This window comes from Netta rufina (assembly GCF_964035555.1).
Source record: "Netta rufina genome assembly, chromosome: W".
Taxonomy (NCBI): domain Eukaryota; kingdom Metazoa; phylum Chordata; class Aves; order Anseriformes; family Anatidae; genus Netta; species Netta rufina.
Genome location: NC_140139.1, coordinates 2,430,136 through 2,454,304, shown reverse-complemented (window position 1 = coordinate 2,454,304; position 24,169 = coordinate 2,430,136). Strand labels below are relative to the sequence as shown.

The following is a 24,169-nucleotide window of genomic DNA, read 5'->3' as shown; positions in this document are numbered from 1 at the left end:
GATATGGTTTAGTGGAGGACTTGTTAGTGTTAGGTCAGAGGTTGGACTTGATGATCTTGATGTCTCTTCCAACCTAGACAATTCTGTGATTCTGTGATTCTGTGGTCTGTTAGAACAGGTCCAGAGGAGGGCCACAAAGATGATCAAGGGGTTGGAGCACCTCTCCTACAAAGAAAGGCTGAGAGAGCTGGGTCTGTTTAGCCTAAAGAAGAGAAGACTCTAGTGTGACCTCATTGTGGCTTTTCAGTAGTTAAAGGGGGCTTATAAAAAAGATGGAGAGAGACTCTTTGCTCAATCAGATAATGATAGGACAAGGGGGGGTGGTTTTAAACTAAAACAGGGGAGATTTAGATTAGAGGTTAGGAGGAAATTCTTCACTCAGAGGGTGGTGAGGCCTCAGGTTACCCAGAGAGGTTTTGGATGTTCCATCGCTGGAGGTGTTCAAGACCAAGTGAGATGACGCCCTGAGTAACCTGATCTAGTGGGTGGCATCCCTGCCTATGGCAGGGGGTTGGAGCTAGATGGTCTTTAAGGTCCTTTCCAACCCGAGCCATTCTATGATTCTATGAAGTCAGGAAATAATAGATTATTGTGGGGTCTTAAAATTATGATGAGTAGTTTCTCTATCTTCTTTCTCAGATAGAAAAGCAAGAACCACTAAAGGGGTAAAGAATAAGGGCTAGTTAATCAGAGCTAAGAGATCTCTGCAGCACTGGTCTGACCGAAGGTGATACAAAAAAAATAAAATAAAATAAAAAATGTCCTTGTCAGCACCAACATTCGCTGTTAAGCTTGATAATGAAATTTAAGGCCATGATATTTCTTCTTTGCAGAGATCAATCTCAGATTGTGTGCCACGTTTTCTTGCATTTCTGAGCTAATCCATGTTCTTCAATGCTGTTGAATGAGACTTTGTGACAAGAAGATAAGCAGTGGTGGATCTGGTCTTTGATTAACGGAAAGCCATGTTGCTTATTTTTGAGAATCCAGAATCTAGTCTATTTTCAAGCCATTTTGATGTAAGGGACAAAATGGCAAGAGACTACATCTCCATCCGTGAAGTCACATTGTTTTAATTTCTTTTGCATTTGCAACTCATGAAGTTCTATTAGACCTTCTTACCTTCCCTATTGAATTTACTTTTAATAAAAATGAGCTATGTTAGTGGATCTGAATAAATTTTCTACTTTTTTTCTAATATATGATGCATTTCCAGAAGAGGAAAAACAGGATAATCTTTCCTTGAAGTTAAAACGTCACAATTTTTTGTTAGAACCTTCTTGAAAAAAATCTCTTCCCAAGTTTAAACCAAGATTTGAACTGACAAGGTTTTGTGGTATAACCTGGTGTGGTGGTTTTATCATGCTAGGCAGCTAAACACCACAACCGCTCTCTTACTCCCCCTCCTTAGATGAGGAGGGGAAGAAGTAAAGCAAAGAACAACTCATGGGTTGAGATAAGGATAATTTAATTAAAGGGAAATAATAATAATAATAATAATTAAGGAAAGATTATTATGAACTAAACAATTTAACTAAAGGGAAAAAAAAGGGAAAGGGGAAAAGGGAGGGGGAAAGGGAAAAAAGGAAGGAAAACAAACAAAACAAATAAAGGCTATGTGGAAGTGCAGAGGAAAGAAATTACTCTCTACTTCCCACAAATGAGTGATGCTTGACCACGTTCCTTGAAGCAGGGCCTCAACGAATGTAGCCAGTGTTCGGGAGGAGGACTGACGTTTTCACAATGAGAGCCCACCCCTCCCTTCTTCTTCCTGTTTCCACCTTTTATTGCTGAGTGCGACATCACATGGTATGGAATATCCCTTTGATTGGTTTAGGTCAGCTGCCCTGGTGATGTTTCTCTTCTCACTTTTTTGCCCACCCCCTAGGAGGGTTAGAGAGAGTCCTGATGCTGTGCCAGCACTGCTCAGCAGTAGACACAATGCTGGTGTGATAACACTGCTGTACTAGCTACAAGTGCAGAGCACAGCACTGTATGGGCTGTTGCAGGGAAAGTTAACATCCCAGCCAGATCCAGTACAATTATCCACCCCTTATTCCGTAACATTTGTGTCACACTTAGATCCCCCATACTTTAGCATACAAGTATTCTCATCACCATTATTCCTTGTCCTTTAACAGGACACGGATTTAACAGGACAGGATTAATAGGCAGGTATATCTTTTCATTCTATAGGTCTTTCTTGGAAAATGTTCATAAGAACTGTTGATAATTAGGTCTTCATCTGCCGAAGTGGTCACTCAGGACAGGCAGAGTTGGATGTCTGGACACCAGCACCAGCTTAGCTCAAGTCCTTGTTGCACTGCCCGGTTCCTTGCATAGTTGACCTGTCATTGATCCTGCAGTCTCGTCCTACAACATATAACTTGGATGACAGATTAGTTTTCTCCCCAAGTTAAATCTCCTTGAGGCACACACTTGATATCCCCATTCTTTTGCATGACCCACCAGGTATACCCTGGTCCTTGGGCGAAGACAATCCCACGAGTGGGTTTGCCTTTTCCCGAGGCAGGAGCAACCCACACTGCCTTCCCCATCCACTTCCCTACATGCGCTACAGGGACTTTAGCTTCTCCCACAGTATGTAGGGGTTTTGATTCAGCAAGACCAGCACAGCTGTCAGACCCCCTATTGTTAACTAGCCAAGTGGCTTCTGGTAGATTTATGTCCCATTGTTTCCATGTCCCAGCACCCAATGCTTGCAACATAGTCTTTAACAGTCCATTGTACCTTTCAACCTTCTCAGGGGCTTGTGGGTGATAAACGATGTGATACACCCACTAAATGCCATGCCTCTTTGCCCAGGAGGTGACAAGATTGTTTTGGAAATGACTCCCATTGTCGGACTCAATTCTCTCTGGTTACCATGACGACACAGCACTTGCCTTTCTAGGCCCAAGATAGTGTTTTGGGTAGTGGCCTGGTTTACGGGGTATGTTTCCAGCCACCCAGTAGTTGCTTCTACCATGGTGAGTATGTACTGTTTGCCTTGACGTCTTTGTGGGAGGGGTCCAATATAGTCAATTTGCCAGGACTCACCATATCGAAACCCTAGCCACCTCCCCCTGTTCCAGGGAGATTTTACCTTCATGGCTTTCTTGATTGTAGCACAGGTCTCACACTCATGGGTAACCTGTGTGATGGCCTCAATGGTCAAGTCCACCCCTCGATCACGAGCCCATCTGTATGTGGCATCCCTCCCCAAATGTCCTGATGTTTCATGGGCCCATCGAGCTACAAACAGCTCACCCTTATGTCCCCAGTCCAGGTCCACCTGAGCCACTTCAATTTTCAAAGCTCGGTCCACCTCTTCATTGTTCTGATGTTCTTCAGTAGCGTGACTCTTGGGCATGTGGGCATCCACGTGACGTTCCTTTACATCCAGGTTTTCTACCCGGGCAGCAGTATCTTGCCACAGGGTAGCAGGCCATATAGGTTTACCACTCCGCTGCCAGTTGGTCTGTTTCCATTGCTGCAGCCACCCCCACAGAGCATTTGCCAACCATCCATGAGTCAGTGTAGAGACACAGTACTGGCCATTTTATTCATTCCGAAATCTCTAGGGCTAGTTGTATGGCTTTCACTTCTGCATACTGACTCGACTCGCCTTCCCCTTCCATGGCCTCCACAACTCGTTGTGTGGGACTCCACACAGCAGCTTTCCATTTCCGATGGCTCCCTACCATGTGGCAGGATCCATCAGTGAACAACACATACTGCTTTCTGTCTTCTGGCAATTCATTATATGGTGGTGCCTCTTCCGCACGGGTTACCTCTTCTATCGGCACTCTGAAATCTCTGCCTTCCGGCCAGTCCATAATCTCTTCCAAGATTCCTGGGGGATTAGGTTTTCCCATTCAAGCCCGCTGTTTAATTAACGCTACCCACTTACTCCACGTAGCGTCAGTCGCGTGGTGTTTAGTGGGAAATTTCCCTTTGAACCTCCAATGTAACACAGGTAGCCGTGGTGCCAAGAGGAGCTGTGCTTCTGTACCAACAACTTCTGAAGCAGCTCAAACACCCTCATATGCTGTGAGTATCTCCTTTTCAGTTGGAGTATAATTGGCTTCTGATCCTCGATAGCTCCGGCTCCAGAACCTCAGAGGTTGACCTCGACTTTCTTCTGGGGTTTTCTGCCAGAGGCTCCAGGTGAGGCCATGCTCCCCAGCTGCAGTGTGAAGCATGTTTTGCACAGCTGGTCTGGTACGGACAGGCCCAAGGGCTACTGCACGAGCTATTTCTTGTTTGATTTGTTCATAGGCCTGTTGTTGCTCGGGGCCCCACTCAAAATATTTTCTTTTTCAAGTCACTCGATATAGAGGATTCACAAGCTGACTCTAGCCTGGAACATGCATTCTTCAGAATCCCGCAAGGCCTAGGAAAGCCTGTGTTTCTTTTTTGGTAGTTGGCGGAGACATTGCTGTTATTTTATTGATCACATCCATCGGAATACGGTGACGCCCATCCTGCCATTTTATCCCCAAGAACTGGATTTATTGTGCAGTCCCCTTGACCTTACTCTGTTTAATGGCAAAACCAGCTTTCAGGAGAATTTGGATTATTTTCTTTCCTTTCTCAAAAGCTTCTTCTGCTGTGTTGCCCCACACGAGGATGTCATCAACGTACTGCAGGTGTTCAGGAGCTCCCCCTTGTTCCAGTGCAGACTGGATCAGTCCATGGCAAATAGTAGGGCTGTGTTTCCACCCCTTGGGCAGCCGATTCCAAGGATATTGGACACCCCTCCAAGTGAAAGCAAACTGTGGCCTGCACTCTGCTGCCAAAGGGATGGAGAAAAATGCATTAGCGATATCAATTCTGGCCTACCACTTGGCTGCCTTCAATTCCAGTTCGTACTGGAGTTCTAGTATGTCCAGCACTGCAGCACTCAGTGGTGGCGTGACTTCGTTCAGGCCACGATAGTCCACTGTTAGTCTCCACTTTAGCACTGGACATTTAGGACTGTTAAAAGGTGAATGAGTCTTGCTGATCACTCCTTGGCTCTCTAATTGAAGAATTAGCTTATGGATGGGAATCAGGGAGTCTCGGTTGGTGCGATATTGCCGCCGGTGCACAGTTGTGGTAGCGATTGGCACTTGCTGTTCTTCGACCCTCAGCAACCCCACAACAGAGGGGTCCTCTGAGAGACCAGGCAAGGTAGATAATTGTTTAATGCCCTCTGTCTCTAAGGCAGCTATGCCAAAAGCCCACCGGAACCCTTTTGGGTCCTTGAAATATCCTCTTGTAAGGTAGTCTATGCCAAGGATGCATGGGGCATCTGGGCCAGTCACAATACGGTGCTTTTCCCACTCATTCCCAGTCAGACTCACTTTAGTAGCCTCCTATACAGTTAACTGCTGGGATCCCCCGTCACTCCATAAATACAGATGGGCTCTGGCCCTTTATAGCTTGATGGCATTACAGTACATTGTGCACCAGTGTCTACTAAAGCCTTATACTTCTGTGCGTCTGACGTGCCAGGCCATCGAATCCACACAGTCCAATAAACTCGATTGTCCCTTTCCTCCCCCTGGCTGGAGGCAGGGGCCCTCTAATCCTGGTCAGAATCTTCTTCGTTTCTGTGTTTGAAGGACTGTCTGCTGCAAGTTGGAGCAGCAAACTTTTCAGAGAATCCCTTTTTCCGGATTGTTTTCTTTTGCAACTCACGTACCCGTGACTCTAGGGTTGCGGTAGATTTTCCATCCCATTTTCTCATGTCCTCTCCATGGTCTCGTAGGTAAAACCACAGAGTGGCAGGGGGTGTGTACTCACCATATCGTCTTCCTTGTGTGGATGAACGCCTACCCCTGATAGCTGAGACACTACTTTGTACAGGTGCGGAGGAGAATAATCTCTCTTCAAGTTGGTGAACCTTTTCAGAAAGTTTTTCCCAAGTGTTCTCTTTTGGTCGGTAGACACTGGTTTGTTCAGGTGGGGAGGAAGATAGATTCTCTTTAAGTTGGTGGAACTCTTCAGAAAGTTTCTCCACAGCTGAGACGCAGGCCCGTAAGGAAGAGGAGAGACTTTCTTCGTACTGCTGAAGTTGTTTAGCCATTTCATCCACTGTGGGTTCCTCATCCTCTTTCCAGGCCATTATTGCCAATGAGCTGGCATATGATGATGGTGCACTCCGTACAAACTTCCGCCACATGGATCGTGTACACCTGACTTCATCTGGATCTGTGGATGTTTGTCTGAGGTCTGGATCCTCATAAATCACTTCCCGTACGGCTAATTCCCTCAGGTACTGGATTCCCTTCTCCATAGTGGTCCACTTGCCTGGTAGACATAAAAGTTCTTCCTTGAAGGGATACCTTTCCCTCTCAGCTGAGAGGAGATGCCTCCAGAGGCTGTGATATTGTGCTCCATCTGCAATTGCTTTGTCAATGCCTGCATCTCCAGGAAGGGATCGCAGCCGCCTGGCTTCCTTGCCCTCTAATTCCACACAATTTGCTCCAGTGTCCCAGCACTGGAGCTGCCAGGTGACAAGCTGCTCTCCTATGCAGTGACCAAAATCTTTTCGCACATCTCGTAGCTCACACTGGTATAGGTTTTGGGTAGTTACTGTTGATTTTTCGACATCCTCATCTTCCTCCTCCTGAATCCCTGATGGCCCAGCATCATCGTCTCTATACCTAGACTTAGCAGAAGACTCTCTGCGTTCTAAATGACCTGAATCTCTACACCATTTTTTCACCTTCTCTACAGGGGCAACTTGCACTGCTACAGCTCGTTTCTCTGATGCAGCTACAGGGTCTGCCACAGGAGTTAGAATGCCCTCTGCAAGGGCAACTTGCACTGCTACAGCTCGTTTCTCTGACCCAGCTACAGGAGCTGGAGCGGCTGCAGGAACTGGAGCGACTGCAGGAAATGAAACTGGAGCAGCTGCAGGAACTGGAGCTGGAGCGGCTGCAGGGTCCATCATAGGGGTTGGAGTGGCCGTTGGGTCTGTCACAGGACCTAGAGAGGCCACAGGGTCTGTCACTAAGTTGATAGTAGTATCAATTGCAGCTCGATAGGCATGGGCCAGACCCCAGCACGTTACGTCACTTTGGAACTGACAGAGTCATTACACCCTTTTTTCAAGCATTCTGCCAGTTTTTTAGGATTTTGCAGTTGTTCAGGGGTGAATTTCCAAAACGCTGGAGTTGCCCACTGCTCTAGAAACCTGCCCATATCCTCCCATACTCCCTGCCACTCACAACTATCCTGCCTCAGGACAGATCTCTGGATGAGATTCCTAAGTAGCTTTTTTACTTTAAACAAAACCTGAAGCACATTCAGGAGACATAACAACAAGACCATGCTGGTCTGAGTATCCCAAGGATATTCAATATTTTGGCGAACGATTGTAACAAGCTTGGAGGATAAGAGGGTGGTGAAGGAGAAAGGAAGAGTGATCGAGTAAGAAAAAATATCTTCCCCTTTCCCCTCCACAGATTGACTCCCTAATGAAAAAAGGCAATAGGTGTAATAGTTTCCAAAATACAGTTTCCAAAGTATAGAATCGAAGATGTTACTGAGTACAAATACCAGGTTAGAGTCATGGCCAGATATTTCATCCTCTCATAAGCCACTGTTACAACACACAGTACCATAACGATCTTAAACCTGGGCCCAGAGAGAATAAACAACATGACAGAGCACATACGGAAAATAATGTGCTATAATACTCAATTTGGAAAACAGGCGCAGCAGAGTTGAGATTAAAGCAATCTGCTTTATGACAAGTGACTATTAAGCAGGTCTAATACTTATACCAATATTAGTTTACCACACTCTGGTCAGATCTGCCATTATCTCAATCCTTCGGACCCCATGTTGGGCGTCAAAAAGACTGTTGTGGTTTAACCTTGTTGGCAGCTAAACACCACACAGCCATTTGCTCACCCTCTCCCCTCCCTCTCTGGGATGGGGGAGAGAAATGGGAAAGTGTAGTGTTTCCGCTTGAGTGGGCAGCTGAGCTCCACCACAGCCGCTCTCTCACTCCCCCTCCTCAAAGAGGAATGGGGAGAAAATACGATGAAAGGGGCTCAAAGGTTGAGATAAGGACAAGAAGATCACTCAGTAATTATTGTCCAAACAGACTCGGCATAGGGAGATAGTAAGATTTATTGCTTATTACTAACAAGCTAGAGAAGTGCGAAACAAAGGAAAGAAACCAAAAGCACCTTCCCCCCCCCATCCACCCTCTTCCACCTCCTCCCCCCGAGCGGCGCAGGGGAATGGGGGAATGGGGGTTATGGTCAGTCTACAGCGCTTCTCTGCTGCTCCTTCTCGGTCACTCTCGTCCCCTGTGCTGTGGGGTCCCACCCACGGGATACAGTCCTTGATGAACTGATCTGGAGTGGGCTTCCCACAGGCAGCAGCTCTTCCAGAGCTGCTCCAGATATGGGTCCGTACCACGGGGTCCATCCCTCAGGAGCAAACTGCTCCAACCTGGGTCCCTCACGGGCAGCAGTTCCTGCCAGGTCACCTGCTCCTGCGTGGGCTCCTCTCCACGGGCTACAGGTCCGGCCCGGAATCTGCTCAGGCAGGGGTCTTTCACAGGCGGCAGCCTCCATCGGTGCAGGGCCACCTGCTCCACCGTGGTCTCCTCCATGGGCTTCAGCGTGGAAACCTGCTCCACAGTGGTACTCCATGGGCTGCAGGGGGACTGTGGTGGTTTTACTCAGGTGGGCAGCCGAGCTCCACCACAACCGCTCTCTCACTCCCCCTCTCCTCAAAGAGGAAGGGGGAGAAAATACGACACAAAGAGCTCAAGGTTTGAGATCAGGATGATTTAATTAAAGGGAAAGGGAAATGGGGAGGAAAAACAGAAACAAAAGAAACAATCAGTCCGCGCGGAAGCACAGAGAGAGGAAAAATTATTCTCTACTTCCCATCAGCGAGCGATGTTCGGCCATGTCCTAGGAAGCAGGGCCTCAAACGCGTAGTGGTTGTTCAGGAGGAACAGCCCCCTCCCCCACGAGAGCCCCCCCTTTTATTGCTGAGTGTGACATCAGGTGTTATGGAATATCCCTTTGGTTGGTTTAGATCAGCTGCCCCAGCAATGTCCCCTCCCCATCATTTGCCCACCCCCAGCCTGCTGTCTCTTGGGGGCTTGGAAGGAGTCCTGGTGCTGTGCCAGCACTATGCAGCAATAGACACAACACTGGAGTGATATCAGTGCTGTTCCAGCTACGAGTGCAGAGTACAGCGCTGTGCGGGCTGCTGCAGGGAAAAGGTGACTCCAGCTCAGACAGACCCAACACAGGGACATCCTGCTTCACCATGGTCCTCACCACAGGCCGCAGGGGACTTCTGCTCTGGCGTCTGGAGCACCTCTCCCCATCCTTCTTCACTGACCTTGACGCCTGCAAGACTGTTCCTCACTCTCACTCTCCCAGCTGCTGTGTGGCGCAGCGTTTTTTTTCCCCTGTCTTTAATATGTTCTCACAGAGGCACAAAACAACATCACTTATTGGCTCGGCTCTGGTCAGCAGTGGGGCCCTGTAGTGGGTTTACGTGGCAAGGTTTTGGTAGCAGGGGGCCATAGGGGTGGTTTCTGTGAGAAAGATCTAGAAGCTGCCCCATGTTTGGGAAGGGCCCCATTGTTTTCCAGATCTGAGCCAATAAGCGATGTTGTTTGTGCCTCTGTGAGAGCATATTTAAGACAGGGAAAAAAACGCTGCGCCAGACAGCAGCCGGGAGTGAGAGAACAGCTTTGCAGGTGCCAAGGTCAGTGTAGGGGGGTGGGAGAGGTGCTCCAGGCGCCGGAGCAGAAGTCCCCTGCGGCCTGTGGTGAGGACCATGGTGAAGCAGGATGTCCCCCTGCAGCCCATGGAGTACCACGGTGGAGCAGGGTTCCATGCTGCAGCCCGTGGAGGAGACCACGGTGGAGCAGGTGGCCCTGCACCAACGGAGGCTGCCGCCTGTGGAAGACCCCTGCCGGAGCAGATTCCGGGCCGGACCTGTAGCCCTTGGAGAGGAGACCACGCAGGAGCAGGTGACCTGGCAGGAGCTGCTGCCCATAGGGGAGCCAGGTTGGAGCAGTTTTCTCCTGAGGGATGGACCCCGTGGTACGGACCCATATCTGGAGCAGTTCTGGAAGAGCTGCTGCCTGTGGGAAGCCCACGCCGGATCAGTTCATCAAGGACTGCATCCCGTGGGTGGGACTGATTCAAAGATCGAAGCCGAAATTCCTTTAAGTGGTATATTCTTTATTGCAGCGCTGGATGCACGGGGGATCTCTCCACCTATCGTGCATACCCAAAGCGGAAAGCAGTCTTGAATTTATACAATCAATCTATCAATATTCTACAAGTGCCTATACATATTCATTACCTATCCCCGCCTTCCCTCGCTTCTCATGCTAATTAGCCTTTTGGCACCTTGCGCCTGCGTAGAGCCTCCCAAGAATTGTGGGCAGGGGTCTTTGGGACGTGGGCAGGGGTCTCTGGGAGGAAGACCCCGAGTCTTCCTCACAGTGTACTTTTCACCTTTGGTCAAGAATCTGCTGAATTGGCATGTTTCTTAATTGCGAGAGCTGGTTGTTGCCAATTCTTCCGTTTGTTGTATCTTTATAATGAATTCCAATGTCCAGTTTTGAGATTTATAGTCCTTACGTTTGTTTCTCTGTCCGTCTGCCGCTTCCTTATCATGAGTTTCAGTGTCTTGTTTCGAGATATACAGTCCATGTCTGGGGATTGTCCTTGCCTCCCCAATGCCTCCCCAATACCTCCTTAATCAATCCCCCCTTTTCTTTTCCCATGCAAATTCTTTTGCATCAGATACTTTCATTATTTACAGTAACACAACAAAGCAGGCATCTAAACAACATGCACACAAATATTCCTAATACTACTAATACGATTAGAGCAATGAATACTTGTTTCAACCATTGGAAATTGGGCAACCAGGAGGTTAACTTATTCCATATTTCACTAAAACTCCATGAAAGATCATCTTTACTGATCTCATGTAGGATCCTTGTCTGCTTCCATATTTCTTCCAGGTCGGTAGAGATCCTTCCACTCTGATCTATATACATACAACAACTTGTGTTTATTACTGTACAGACTCCCCCTTGAGTGGCCAGTAACAAGTCTAGGGCCATCCAATTTTGTAATACTACCTGTGATAAACTAGATATCTCTTCTTGTTGAGCCTTTACAGCATCCAGAGTCTTGTTTTCTAACTTCTCTGTAATTGCAGAAATATTAACTATCGCCTTTTCCAATTCACTCACTCCTAAGCATGGGATAAACCATCGAACAAAACTATGAAAAGCGGTGTGTCTCTCTATCAATGGATTGTTAATTTTTCGTCTGATTCTCTGGATATGATTTCTCAAGTAGGCTCGAGGCACTACATCATGTACTGTCATATTGGGGACTACCGCTCCAAGAGTGCAAGTTCCCTTCCAATTCTTAGGCAAGACCTTACAGGCTGTATCATTGCATAGCCAATACCACCCTTTTCCTTCTGGTACTGGCCAGCTGGTTGAATTTGCCCAGCCGCTAGTCGTACTAATATCAATTGTTCAATTACAAGATGTCTGATTTCCCACATAAGTAGTATCCGTATTTATACAATGCTGTTTTCCTATACCCTTAGGCGGGTTACACCTTTGTACACATACATAATAGGATTCTAACGGCATGAAGCTACTCACTTCTAGTTCCAAAACTTCTTAATATTTTCGACCCCAAGATGTGTTTTCCCACAAATTAGTCCAAGATAAGTTTGCAGGCAAGGGAATCCCGATTAACGATACACCCTTATTCCCATGCTCTGGTAGATGGGTGCATACCCAACAGTTCGTCTTATTAGTTACTTGAGAAATTGTTTGTATTAAGGTCAGGTGTAAGTTCTCATCCCAAGTTGCCCACCCCGAATCCGAGAACCGCACCTCTGCAATCATTAGGATCTGGAAAAACAGAAAACTTTTTCTGGAAAACTTTTGTTGGTCCAATTGGAGTGGTGGTCCATATCCTCGCCAGGGCCTTCTTCACCCTTGAATTGTGGATCCAAGCTGCTTGCTCCTTAGTTTTAATGGCGGTATGTGTTGTCAGTAATACTTGGTATGGTTCCGTCCACTTTCCTTCCATTTTTCCTGTAGGGGTTGTCCTGAAAAAGTCTTTATATATATATATAATCCCCGAGCTTAAAGGGGTGGATTGGTTGATCCAACCCTCTAGCCCTGATCCCTAAAACAAATTTATGTACTTTATTTAATTGTTTCTGAAGTTCAGTTATATAAACATATAAATATTCTGATCCTAACTGCGTTAGGTCCTCTCCACTAAATAGAAATTGCTACGGCCTTCCATATAAGATTTTGAAGGGACTCAAATTCCCTTTTATTCTAGGTTTAACTCTAATTCCAAGTAATGCTAAAGGGAGGGATTGAGGCCATGACAAATTAGCTTCTTATCCAATTTTAGTTATTTATTGTTTAATTAAATGGTTCATTTTTTCTACCTGTCCACTTGCCTGTGGTCTATAAGGAGTATGCAGTTGCCAATCTATCTTTAGAATCTTACTTATCTGTTCTACCACTTGTGCACAAAAATGTGAACTCTATCAGAAGACATTGCTACTAGAATCCCAAAGCATGGTATTATTTCATTTAACAAGACTTTAACCACTTCTCTTGCTTTGTTTGTTCGACAGGGAAAGGCTTCAGGCCTTCCTGAAAACGTGTCAGTCAGAACCAGTAAATAATGATACCCCCCTTTTCTAGGGAGTTCTGAAAAATCAATTTGCCACTGTTGCCCCGAATAATTTCCTTTACCGATTATTCCAAATTTTATTCTATTCTTGGTATTGGGGTTATTGTGTAAGCAAATGCTACATTGTTGAGTTATTTGTTTTATCATATCATCCCACTAATGTCTGACTCAGGCTCTTATGCAGTGTGCCAGCTCCCCAATGCGTTTTATTGTGTTCTGTAAGAACTATGGGCCATGTCAAACTAGAGGGTATTACTATGTGGTTATCTTTTAAATATACTCATCCATCTGGTTTCATTTTACCTTTCAAATCTTCAATTAATTTTAAGTCTTCTTTTGTATAATTTGGATATAGTTTGGATTTTACCGTCTGGTATCAAAGACAATGCCTTCACCTCAGTTATTTCAGCTGCCTGCTTAGCCTCTGCCAATCGATTTTCCAATTTCAAAATCGGTGTTCCCCTTTTGGTGTCCCTGACAATGCATGATAGCTACCTTTTCTGGTTGTTTTACAGCCTCTAACAATTTTAAAATTTCTTCAGCATACTTTGTGTTTTCACTGAGCGGTCAGCAATCCATGTTCTTTCCAAATTGCTCCATGAGCATGTACCACGCCGAATGTATATTTAGAATCTGTCCAAATATTTACCCTTTTTCCCGCTGCCAGTTCCAACGCTCCCGTGAGAGCAACTATCTCCGCCTTTTGAGCTGATGTTCCAGGGGGTAAAGGCTTAGACTCGATTACCTGCTGAGTAGTTGTTATAGCATATCCAGCTTTACGTTGTCTTTGCATAACAAAACTGCTCCCATCCGTGAACCAAGTTTCTTCCGCATCTTCCATGGGCTCCTCCTTAAGGTCTGGTCGGCTGGAATACACAGTCTCTATAGTTTCTAAACAATCGTGAATCACAGGCTGTGCCGGAGCATCACTAAGAAAAGAGGCTAGATTCACAATATTAGTTATCACAATTTCCACGTTGTCCTGTTCTACCAATATTGCTTGATATTTCAAAATCATCAATTCTTGTTTAAGTTGTTTAAAGACTTTTTGTGCTTCTCCAGTCCAGACTAACTTTGACTGGTTAATCTTTATCAATTCACATAGAGGCTTTACCAATAGTCCATAATTATAAATCCAAAGGCGACACCAACCTGTCATTCCTAAAAAGGTTTGTAGCTCCTTTACCATTTGAGGTTCTGGAGTCTGGCAAATGACTTCCTTATGTTCAGTTCCTAGTTCTCGTTGTCCTTCCGAAATTTCAAATCCCAGACAGGTCACACTTTGTTGAGCCAGCTGGACTTTCTGTCAAGAGACTTGATATCCATTTAAACCCAGAAAATTAAGACGACTTATAGTCCATTGAATACAACTCCCTTTAGTCTCGGTAGCTATTAAGAGATCATCTACATATTGTAACAAAGCACCTTCAGTGTCCGGAGGTATCTATGTTTCGAGTTTCCTTGCTAATTGGTTTCCAAGAATAGTGGGGCTATTCTTGAATCCTTGAGGTAGTAATGTCCACGTAAGCTGCGTCTTTCTGCCTGAATCGGGATTTTCCCATTCAAAGGCGAATAGGTTTTGGCTTTCTGTGGCTAAGCCTAGGCAGAAGAAGGCATCTTTTAAATCCAGCACGGTAAACCAGACTTGACTATTCTTTAATTTAGTCAGCAAAGTATAAGGGTTTGCCACTACTGGATGTATATCCTCAGTGATTTTATTTATGGCCCTCAAATCCTGAACTAGCCTATAGCTTTTTCATCTGCTTTTTTAATTGGCAATATGGGTGTATTGTATTCTGATTCGCATTCAATCAATAATCCATACTGTAAAAATTTATTAATTATCTCTTTAATTCCTTTCCTATCTTCTATCCTCAAAGGATATTACTTAACCTTAATGGGTTTCTGTCACATTTTTAGCTCTTTCAGGGGTTTCAGTAGCCCACACTCCTGGACATACTTGATCTGTGATCTCTAAAGGTATTTCACTTTTAGGGTCAGTTTGTATTAGTGCCAAGCTTAACACATTTGTTAGTTGTTCTTCTCCTATTCTTAATTCCATTTTCCCTTTTTCAAAGACAATTTCTGCTCCTACTTGCTCTAATAAATCTCTACCTAAGAGTGCCCATGAGGAGCTAGGCATAGATAAAAATCTGTGTATGCCCCATTGTTTCCCTAACTTGTACTTCAAAGGTTCACAAAAATAAGCCTTTCCGGTTACACCTTGTCCTGGTTTCAGTTAGAACAGAGTTAATTTTCTTCCTAGTAGCTGGTAGAATGCTCTGTTTTGGCTTAGGATGAGAAGAGTGTTGATAACACCCTGATGTTTTAATTGTTGCAGAGCAGTGCTTATACCAAGCCAAGGACATCTCAGCTTCTTGCTCTGTCCTGCCAACAGGCAGGCTGGGGGTGCAGTAAGAGCTGGCAAGGGACAGACCCAGGACAGGTGACCCAAACTAGCCAAAGGGGTATTCCATACCATCTGACGGCATGCTAAACAATATATAGGGGTGGCTAGCCGGGGGGAGGGGGCCGGACTGCTCGGGGTTAGGCTGGGCATCGGTCAGCGGGTGGTGAGCAATTGCATTGTGCATCACTTGTTTGTACACATTATTAGTAGTAGTACTATTATCATCATCATCACCATATTATTATTATTATTATTATCATTTTGTCTTATTAAACTGTCTTTATCTCAACTCACGGGCTTCACTTTCCATTTCTCTCCCTCGTCCCAGAGAGGGAGGGGGAGGGTGAGCAACCGGCTGCGTGGTGTTTAGCTGCCGGCCGGGTTAAACCACGACACATCTTTTACCCTAACATAATAATTCTGTGAAGGCATTAATGCTTGATTTAGAACTGAATACGTTGCCCCATATCAATAAGAAATTTCACTTCCATTCCTCCCCTAGCTTCATTATAACCAGTGGAGGATCCGCTAGGGTAGATTCCCCAGGTCCCCATTATTCCTGTTGAAATCAGGGGTCGATTACCCTAGGAAAAGGCTAGTCAATTTGTCCTCCGAAGCCAGGTCCAAACGGTTTTGTTTTATTTATTTATTTATTTATTTATTTTCATTACATTTCAGAGTTGGTCCAAAAATTCCATAGGGGTTTCTTTTAGACCTTGTTGGAAGCATATTCTCAATTCCCAATTCATCCAGGTTTTAGTATTTACTTAACCGTTCATAATTTTCAGGATGATTCGGGTCTTAGTGGGGGTCGGTCAGGGGAATGCAATTGTCCACAGTTCCCTGAGCGGTCCCATCGGCAATCTGAGCTCGCACATGAACTCAGGTTGTTTTAAGAGTTAACTGTTTTTCTGTTTCTGTGACAACTCTCTCAGACCCATTGTGGTCCCTTTGCCCTAAAGGGCTAACACCCGGGATTTTAAGATCTCTGCCTCGGGCAGAGGCAGAACTATTAACATTCCTACATCCTCTTTCCCTGCTCATTCAACTTCAAACACCTTTAACACTTTCAACAACCCTTTTAACACTTCCTTTATCTTTCTCCAGCCTGTACTTCTCTAATGCTATCATCAAAGGCTCAGTCAGGGGCCAACTTAATTCCGTACCTTTTCCCACCAAGATGCTGAAACAACATCAGTATACAACATTTCATCCTGTTCTCCTTCTCAAAAAAAAGCAACATTAACTGTAGCAAAATATTATAGTTTAAAGTTCCATTTAGGGGCCACTTTTCTCCACATTCCAGCTTATAAAGCGGCCACCACTGATTACGATATTTTATCAATGTTTTCCTGTTCACACTTCCACCGGCAGATCCTCCAATATCCTTCCAGTGACTTAAAACACAGCCTAACACACTTTTCTTTAAAATTTCACTGCTTGTTTGCCCCCCCCATTTTCCAGTTTACACTTCCAGAATACACATGTTACTTGCAAAAGCGTATCACAAAACGTATCACTCACAAAAATACGGGCACGCAATATCTTTCAGTAGCGATGTCACAAAACTATTACTATTACCAGGAATATTGCCAAAATCACAATAACAATAGTCAGAGTCAAATTCCACATGCGATAAGTCAGAAAACCGAGCTGTGTAACACCGTAACGATATCTTTCTTATAACAATGCCACGAACCTACTATTACCACCAGGAAAATAGCCAAAATCGCAGTAACAATAACCAGGGTTAAATACCATACTCCATGAGTCAGAAAACCGAAATAGACAACACAATTCCAGATGGACCTTAAAGCGAGCTCTTTCCTTAAGGTCCCCAAATATACTTATGGTGCTTACCACAAAGTATATACCAAACACTGCCTCGCAGAAGATCACCTTCTGACTTACAGACAGTTCCAGATACAGATGGACCCCAAGGTCCCCAGATATACTTGTGGTACTAACCACAAAGTATATACCAAATACTGTCCTGCAGAAGTCACCTTCCGACTTACTGGACAGTCCCAGATGACCGGTCTACCAGAAAACCAAACCAGAATAAAGAATATACTCACTTACAATGATGGGGTCCTTGTCTGCCTCCGCAGTGATCCGGTGAGTCGAGGAGTCCCTCCGGGAAATCCCGGGGGTACCCTAGGGAGTCCTGTTCCCAGCGGGTCCTGCGGTCCGGCAGAGAGGTTGTCCCATCTGGGGTGCCAGATTGATTCAAAGATCGAAGCCGAAATTCCTTTAAGTGGTATATTCTTTATTGCAGCGCTGGATGCACGGGGGATCTCTCCACCTATCGTGCATACCCAAAGCGGAAAGCAGTCTTGAATTTATACAATCAATCTATCAATATTCTACAAGTGCCTATACATATTCATTACCTATCCCCGCCTTCCCTCGCTTCTCATGCTAATTAGCCTTTTGGCACCTTGCGCCTGCGTAGAGCCTCCCAAGAATTGTGGGCAGGGGTCTTTGGGACGTGGGCAGGGGTCTCTGGGAGGAAGACCCCGAGTCTTCCTCACAGTGTACTTTTCACCTTTGGTCAAGAATCTGCTGAATTGGCATGTTTCTTAATTGCGAGAGCTGGTTGTTGCCAATTCTTCCGTTTGTTGTATCTTTATAATGAATTCCAATGTCCAGTTTTGAGATTTATAGTCCTTACGTTTGTTTCTCTGTCCGTCTGCCGCTTCCTTATCATGAGTTTCAGTGTCTTGTTTCGAGATATACAGTCCATGTCTGGGGATTGTCCTTGCCTCCCCAATGCCTCCCCAATACCTCCTTAATCAGGACCCCACAGCACAGGGGACAAGAGTGACCGAGAAGGAGTGGCAGAGAAGAAGTGCTGTAGACTGACCATAACCCCCATTCCCCCGTTCCCCTGCGCCGCTCGGGGGAAGGAGGTGGAAGAGGGTGGATGGGGGGAAGGTGCTTTTGTTTTTTTTTTTCCTTTGTTTTCTCACTTCTCTCGCTTGTTAGTTGTAGGCAATAAATCTTACTATCTCCTTATGCCGAGTCTGTTTTGCCCGTTACAATAATTATTGCGTGATTTTCTCGTCCTTATCTCAATCCTTGAGCCCTTTTCACATATTTTCTCCCCATTCCTCTTTGAGGAGGGGGAGTGAGAAAGCGGCTGTGGTGGAGCTCGGCTGCCCACTCGAGCGGAATCACGACAGACTCATATTTTGGTCAGCTGTTTTGTAAAATAGCAAGTCATATACCATTTAGTCATATATAATTTCAGGGGTGTACAAACTATTTATATATATATATATATATATTTTAAGGGGGGAAAACGATCTGTGTCTTTCTACAGATTAATATATTGTCTAGATCTGTTAGCAAGGTGAGGGTTTGCCTTCTAGGCTGCACAGGTAAGTATCTCAGAAACAGAAAATTAATGCAGAATATTTCTCTTTAAAAATCAGACTTTTATTTTAAATGAGTATGTAGTAGTTTCATGTCTGATGGTGAAGTCTATCTGCTGCTATATAATTGTTTACCTCCTTTGTTTCCTTCATTGTAGTCTGCGGTTAGCTTTACTAAATGAAGCAAAAGAGGTGCGAGCAGCAGGATTGCGAGCCCTTCGCTATCTCATTCGAGACTCCAGTATTCTCCAGAAGGTGCTGAAGTTGAAAGTGGATTACTTGATAGCAAGGTAATTTTCCCTTCTTGTTGTAAATTGTAAAATTGTAAATCACTTATTTTTCATGGTTGAGACAGGTTTGAAAAGATGGTTTCATATCCTCTTATATTCTTGATATGCAGCTTTATAATAGCCTGTTTTATTCAGTATGAATAATATAATTCTTTAAAATGTTGGATTCATAATACATCACACCTTCTAATCCAAATAAAGTGATATCCTAATACATGATCTACTATGAATAATCTAAAAAATTAGATGCACAAAATATGTTTCTGAATCATAAATGTCATTAATTATAAATTACTTTATGGTATTATTAGAAGGTCGGGACTTTAGTAATTTTCATGTCTTAAATTGTTTTGTGGGGTTTGTTTCAATTCTTTGTATCATCACCATAGTGTAGAGCCTCTAGTACAATGTCAGGATGAAAATGTTGTTCATGCCCAAGAATTTATCTAACCCATACCACAACAGAAAGATACCAAAGGGCAAACTAACAATGAGATAATAAGGTCAGTATGGTGACTAGATCTAATTATCATCATTTCTAGTGCTTCCTTTGTTAAAATAATTTTGCATTTAATATACTGATATATGTGTGTGTGTTTATTTTTTTTTTTTTACATGTATATGTACACACACACACACAGTTTTAGTGTGCTGTTAAATTTTGTTAGGGCAAATGGACTTTTCTGATCTGAGAATGCATAGAATGTTGATTTGAAATATGAATGCTTTTATTTAGGCTTATTTGAAATGACAGGTGTAGCTAGCTCAGAATTGTTGGAGGTGTTATGCCTTGTCATTGTATATTTGAGAGCATTTTAGTGATTTACTTATAATGAAAATAACTGTAAATAATATAAATATAATATAATATAAATTGAAACTAATTAACTAATCATGAATATATTTGCTGAAAAGCATTTTTTAAAACAATAATTCATAATATTTTTATTCTCTTTATTTAGTTGCATGAATATTAATGAGAGATGTTAACAGTTAAGGTGAAAGTTAATGTTGTTATAAACAAAACATGTTTTTAACTTATTTTAGGTGCATTGACATACAACAGAGTAATGAAGTAGAAAGAACACAAGCACTTCGATTAGTCAGAAAGGTAAAATCTAACTATATATGGTCTAACTAGCTATATCAGTCAGCTGTACTGATTCCAGGTTTTCTCCATCAGCAGTTCTTTTTCACACAGTCTTATTTTATCATATGAGAAGAAATTATAGCTGTTAATTCAAAAAAAAAAAAAAGAGAGAAAGAAAGCTAGTGCTGAGACTTATTTTGATTTTAATCTCTTATGACTGAGAATCTTGAGTAATCTAGAAAAATCCAGGTAATTTTGTTTTGATAGAGGTAAAACTGAACAAGATTTGGGAACAGCTCATCAAATGATGAGTGCAAGGGTATAAGAACCACATTATTAAGTATCATCTAATGATTTAACTTCATTGTATAGTGTCATTAAACACCTGTGAATGAAGGACTGGAGATTTTCTGCCACTTAGAAGTAAAATTGCCATTGCAATTAAAGGAATGCTTTCAGCCTTATTGCTTTATCTGTGGAGGCTGGTGTTATCCATCTTCCCTTTCCCTTTCCCCTTTTTTCTGTTATGCAATAAGTTAGTCTTTGCTGATTACTGTACCATGTACCCATGGACATGAGATGTTTGAAGTTGTGGTAGCTGCATTTTCAAGTTGATCCTAGAGAAAATAGTGTATTACAGCTACTGAAGCTATTTTTTTAGGTGATTATAGTAGTCTGCCTTTGTATTGGATTTTGCTGTTTTTTATCTTGCTTGTACTCTTTACTGAGCATCTTAAAAACTCAGGTAAAGTTTGAAGTAGTTGGAAGAATTGTTTCACAGGAGCACAGTGTTTAATCTGTTTGTGTTTTGTGTTTTTTTTGGTGCGTGTACATATGTATATATTTAGGTTGAAAATATGGAGGTTTGATATGCAATTTCTTTTCTTAAAATGAGCTCACTTCATTTCTATTTTACAGAAGAAACAATGTGTTTGATTGGCACAATTGTTAAAAACAGTTTTAAAGCTAAAAAAGAAAAAAATAAAAGAACAACAACAACAAAAAAGGATGGATCATCTGTATCAGTGGCACAGGTCCTTGAGGAAGTCACCATTTACAAATGTTATTTGTTAATCTGGTTTAAAGAAAACATCACTATAGGGCCAGAATAACTTAAATCTGAAGATGGAATGGAAACACATTTGTAATGATTTGGCTTTATTTGGCTCAGACTCAGTGGTTTTTAGGATTCCTAAAAAAAGTATATAAAGGTCTAGGAGAGGAGAATGGATGGCAAATATTACAATCAGGCAGAGTTAATTAATTCATTCAGAAGATGGTGTTTACTAGTGAGCTGTGGAAGAACTGAACTGGGTCCCATCAGCATATAAGAGCTGTTGATTTCTGTTCTAAAGTCCGGACAAAATTCTTTACCTCATTTTTGATAGTAAATATTCCTGTGTAAGAATAGTATAGATATAAAACTTTAAAATTAAAACATTCTCTCACTTTCTTCTCATCCTTTTCATAGAGGAGAAGAACAATATGTAAAATATTAGTCGTTTTCTGAATTTATAAAGGCACTTAGTGGTAAACTTTTTTTTTAAAAAATGTGCAGGTTAAAGTAGTAGAGGAAGAGAAAAGAAAAACAACTTTACACTTTTTAAACTTTTTTGAGGGCTTTGAGTGCTTGTATTCTCTTTTGACTGCTCTCTGTGGGGCAGTGTCTCCTAGTGAGAGCTTTGTAATTTAACAGTGTCTTCAGCCATGAGACCAATGGTATAAAGTTGCTTCAAAAAGCATTTCTCCATCTAATCAAAGTCAGTTTGTCCATTTTTTAATAATTTAAGAGGTAGAATGTTTTATTTTCAAAGCAGAAGTGGGGTGAAGTATATATATGAACTGCCTTCTTTTTTTAAAATTTTTTTTAAAGGAATCTTTAAAGGCTGACTTCATAGTCTTTGTTACTTCATCGTAGTTGCTTATAAGTTATCTTGCATCACCTGTCCTTGGTCTTCAAAATTGCATTTAAGTTTATAGAGCAGAATGAAAACAAATGCAAAACTTGTATTTACTCTACTAAAATACTTGGAGTTGAATGTTAAAAGAAATCAGTCTTTCCTTGAGCATTTTTTCTCATCTCATTTTTTTCATTAGTAGAAAAAATGTGATATGTTATGAAATTATATTGTTCCCTTTTAAATCAGTCAGACAAAAACAAAACAAAACAAACAAACAAAAAAACACAACTGTTTCCCCTTAGTAATACATCTGTTTAACGCCAGCAATGTTCATATTCCATAGTATATAGGATATGCATATTTAATTTTAGCAAACTATGAAAAAATGTGAATAGATAGCTACTCAGCCTTTGTAGTCAAAGCCTTATTTGGGTATTTGGGGTGGTGGGTTTTTTTTGTTTGTTTGTTTGTTTTGTTTTGTTTTTCCTTTAATGTGTGCATGTGGTCTTGCTCCTTAATCTGGTTTAAATTCTTAAACTAGTAGCTGAGGATTTCCATGGCACAGGAGTTCTTCAGTAGTGTAAAGGAACATTGGCAGTTAAAAACTGTTCTATTTTGTGTCAAATTTGTTGTAAATGGGTTTTATCTCTTAATCACTAATGATTAATGAAAGTAGGTCTGGTTTCATCTTTTCACTCTTAAGATTTTTTTTGCGATGTAGCTATATAAGATGATAAAGCTGAATTACACTGCAGTTCTAAGAAGATTAGGTACTATACAAGAGGATTCAGAGCTGTTACTGGTAGTTGCCTTCCAAATTCTGTAGCAGTATCTTTTGTTGACTGTCCTTTTTTATAGTCTGCAACTTCTCTTGTGTGCAGAAGGAGGTTCCCTATAAATCATGAGAGGTCAGTCTTAGCTAATGAAACAGTTGAATAGGTATTGAAGAATCTAATGCATTATGAATTAATCTTCTAGAAGAGTTTGTAATCTGCTCTTTGTCAGTGGATAGTGTTCTCTGTTGCTAAAGAAATTATTGGAAATGATCTGAAAAAGGCAGCAATAGCTCTTTCTAAACAGTTGTCTTTTTTATTCTTATATTATGATGAGATAAAAATAAAAAGCAAGCAGGAAGAGAATGGTAAAGTAAGTTAAACAGAGTTTCAAGAACAATAGAAATAATTTTATTATTTGCAGGATATGAGTAAGTAATATATGGAATGGTTTGTCAAGTTTTATCTAGAAAACAGAATGCTGGTGAATTTGTGAGTACGTTTAAAGAAATATGAAGAAACCAGAGGGTTTTTTCTTTCATTTTTGGCAGATGATCACTGTGAATGCTTCATTGTTCCCCAGCTCTATTACTAATTCTTTGATAGCAGTTGGAAATGATGGTCTTCAAGAAAGAGACAGAATGGTTCGAGCATGTATAGCCATTATCTGTGAACTGGGTAAGATAACTGGAAGCTAATTAAGAAAACTTTACATGGTTGTCATCGGTTTTCTAAGGGATTCTCTTCTGTGAGTTCATATTAAATATATTTTATTCAAATAATAAAGAGGATTTGTTTAATAACTAAGGAATCAGATGTTTGATGTTCTTAATTTCCATTGATGATTAGAGGACTGGAGTACCTGTCATACAAGGACAGGCTGAGAGAACTGGGCCCGTTTAGCCTGGAAAAGAGAAGACTGAGGGGAGACCTCATCAATATGTATAAATATCTGAGGGGAGGGTGTCAAGAGGATAGAGCCGGTCTCTTTTCAGTTGTGCCCAGCGACAGGACAAGAGGCAATGGGCACAAACTGAAGCACAGGAAGTTCTGGCTGAATGTGAGAGGGCATTTCTTTACTGTGAGGGTGACAGAGCACTGGGACAGGTTGCCCAGAAAGGCTGTGGAATCTCCTTCTCTGGAGATATTCAAAACATGCCTGGATGCCATCCTGCACAATGTGCTCTAAGTGATCCTGCTTGGCAGGGGGGTTGGACTAGATGATCTTCAGAGGTCCCTTCCAACCTTGGCCATTCTGTGATTCTGTGTGATTTCATAGGTTTAGTCATTAGTTTAATATAAACCAAAATCACTTCAACTTAAAATGGAAATCTCTTAAGTGAAGTACTTGAAAATTTCAATTTTTGTGTTACCTTAAAAATGTTTCCTTGCTAAGGTTGATTTTTCTAAAATTAATGGATTGAAAATAGTGAGAAATCCATACATGAAGTGTTATCAAATGTAACAGTGCTCAGAGAACTACAAAATATTTTCCTTAATTTTTTTTTACGAGTACTGTAGTTAGCTGTCTTCTGGAAATCAGTATTTGTGTCTATGTAAAAGTTACTTGGACAGTGATCTATACTAAATCCCT

At 42.4% G+C, this 24,169-nt stretch overlaps 1 protein-coding gene across 1 annotated transcript in view; it reads left to right on the top strand.

Annotated features, from left to right (window-relative positions):
* LOC311220889 (rapamycin-insensitive companion of mTOR-like) overlaps positions 1-24,169 on the top strand; it is a 226,998-nt gene that overhangs the window by 104,496 nt on the left and 98,333 nt on the right. The window contains exons 5-7 of the mRNA XM_084304520.1: positions 18,680-18,811; positions 19,859-19,922; positions 23,127-23,253. Coding sequence (XP_084160646.1) covers positions 18,680-18,811; positions 19,859-19,922; positions 23,127-23,253 — 323 coding nt within the window. The remainder of the gene's footprint in view (positions 1-18,679; positions 18,812-19,858; positions 19,923-23,126; positions 23,254-24,169) is intronic.